Consider the following 1844-nt stretch of genomic DNA (forward strand, 5'->3'; position numbering starts at 1 on the left):
AGAAACTAAAAGCATGAAGTTTAAAAACCAGTCATGCTGTTTTCATTTCGATCGTTCTGTTCTAGAGAACATCCAGTTGTTGGATGCCGACTTGTGTAAACAGTAAAATGTACATCCGTTGCTACAGAAAGCATAAATCGAACCTCTGACTCGTCCTCTGGCACCGTGAAGCTTGTCTTTGTGATTTTTAAGTGAAATGTCTCAACAGCTGTTGCCATGAAGTCTTAAACAGAGCGCTCAGACAGGTGACCTGACACTGCAGATGTTAAAGGCGCAACATTATGAGCAAGCAGTGTGTCCTAGTTGGAAGCAAACCGGATGCAGCCGGACAAGCTTCGTAGAGGCAAGAGGAGTTTATACTGAAGGAAAACGTCTGCAGTTTGGGATGCTGGCCTTGTGGCAGAGCAGCAGACACAAGCTACTGCGCATGTATGGAGCACATTCCCCCAAGTGGACGAGGAAGGCAGCATAATAACGTCTGTGGTATCTGCAGCTGTCCATGTGCTCGTCCGCCATGGAGAATAATCACGACTCGAGGATTTCTCTGGTCCGAAAGCTCGTTTTCATCCCTTTAGAATCATTAAGACAAAGTTCAGAGTCCTGAAAATGGCTCAAAGACACCATCATTAATTTCATTTCAGTCCCAAAACGTCACGTCTGCACATAAATAACTCCACTATTGATGTGCTGCTGCTCTCTGGGGAAGCCCCTGCTGCTCCCACATCTATTTTAAATAGATGATTATGTTAATGACAGCTTGGCTGGTCTTACAAGATGCTGAATCTGATTAAAGTCTAACTTTGGATCTCACAGAAAAAAACCCCAGTCTGTCTCATCCCAGCCATGACTAAAACCATTAGGACCCCCGGGGCTAAAGCGGAGGTTTGCTGCGCTGCTTTACAGCCTCTGTGTGCAGAAACAACAGGCTCAGAGTGTGTGTGTGTGTGTGTGTGTGTGTGTGTGTGTGTGTGTGTGTGCAGCCAAGTGATTTGTCACACTCGCAGCACACTCGGCTGAACAAAGAAGTCTCCTCTCTCAGTAACATCACAAAGCCCAGCTGTCGCGACGCCTCCATTGGTGGAAGGCAGCCCCTCTGTCATGGGATTGGTGCGAGGCCCGGGGCTCCGTTATCATGACTCAGCCCCTTTTCCTGCCTGAGACGAGGGAGGGGGCCGGACCGGCAGAGGAACATGTCCTCCTTCCTGCCCAGCCGAGGTTTGCACGAAGCAGAATTTTGAGGCGACGTGAAGCGAAAACTTAATCTGATTAAAACTTTTTTTATTGAAACTGTCCTCTCAAACATGTTACAGAAAAAATACAGAAAGGAATGCTAACAATCGTTTTGTTTTTATTATGTACTCAAAAATATCTGTATAAACTGGAAATAAATCGTCTCAAGATCCGCAGCCGTCCATCAGTTCAACCTCAGTACAAACAGGGTGTGAAAAAGGGTCCTAACGTGGAGATCCGCCGCGTCGCTGAAGCCCCGAGTTCAGCAGGAGAAGGCAAAGTGTCCAGATGTGTTTCTCTACAAACGCATTTCATGTGTTTATCGGCTGCTGAGTGGCTGACATGGAAACAGATGGAGACTGAAAGGAGAAAGGTAATGCACACAGAAGAAAGCTCGCCCCTCCCAAACCGTTTAATGAAGACGTGTAGTGAACGAACACGTGAGGATGGAGCGGCGGCGCTGCACGCGTCCCGTTAGAAGCGTCTGTAGTAGCGGTGCGGCGGGCCGTAGTGCATGGGCAGGTCCATCACGTTCATGTTGTGGTGGTGAGGGTCGAACGGAGGGTTGTGGTGGTTGTTGTTGTTGTTGTTGTTGTTTGGGGGGGGCAGGTGCT

The 1844-nt window shown here is 48.3% G+C and overlaps 1 protein-coding gene across 1 annotated transcript in view; it reads right to left on the reverse strand.

The window, feature by feature from the left end:
- Positions 1 to 1328: 1328 nt before the first annotated feature.
- rnf216 (ring finger protein 216) overlaps positions 1329 to 1844 on the reverse strand; it is a 28579-nt gene continuing 28063 nt past the window's right edge. The window contains exon 17 of the mRNA XM_008292026.1: positions 1329 to 1842. Coding sequence (XP_008290248.1) covers positions 1705 to 1842 — 138 coding nt within the window. The 3' untranslated portion in view covers positions 1329 to 1704. The remainder of the gene's footprint in view (positions 1843 to 1844) is intronic.

This window comes from Stegastes partitus, unplaced genomic scaffold (assembly GCF_000690725.1).
Source record: "Stegastes partitus isolate 25-593 unplaced genomic scaffold, Stegastes_partitus-1.0.2 Scaffold779, whole genome shotgun sequence".
Classification (NCBI taxonomy): Eukaryota; Metazoa; Chordata; class Actinopteri; family Pomacentridae; genus Stegastes; species Stegastes partitus.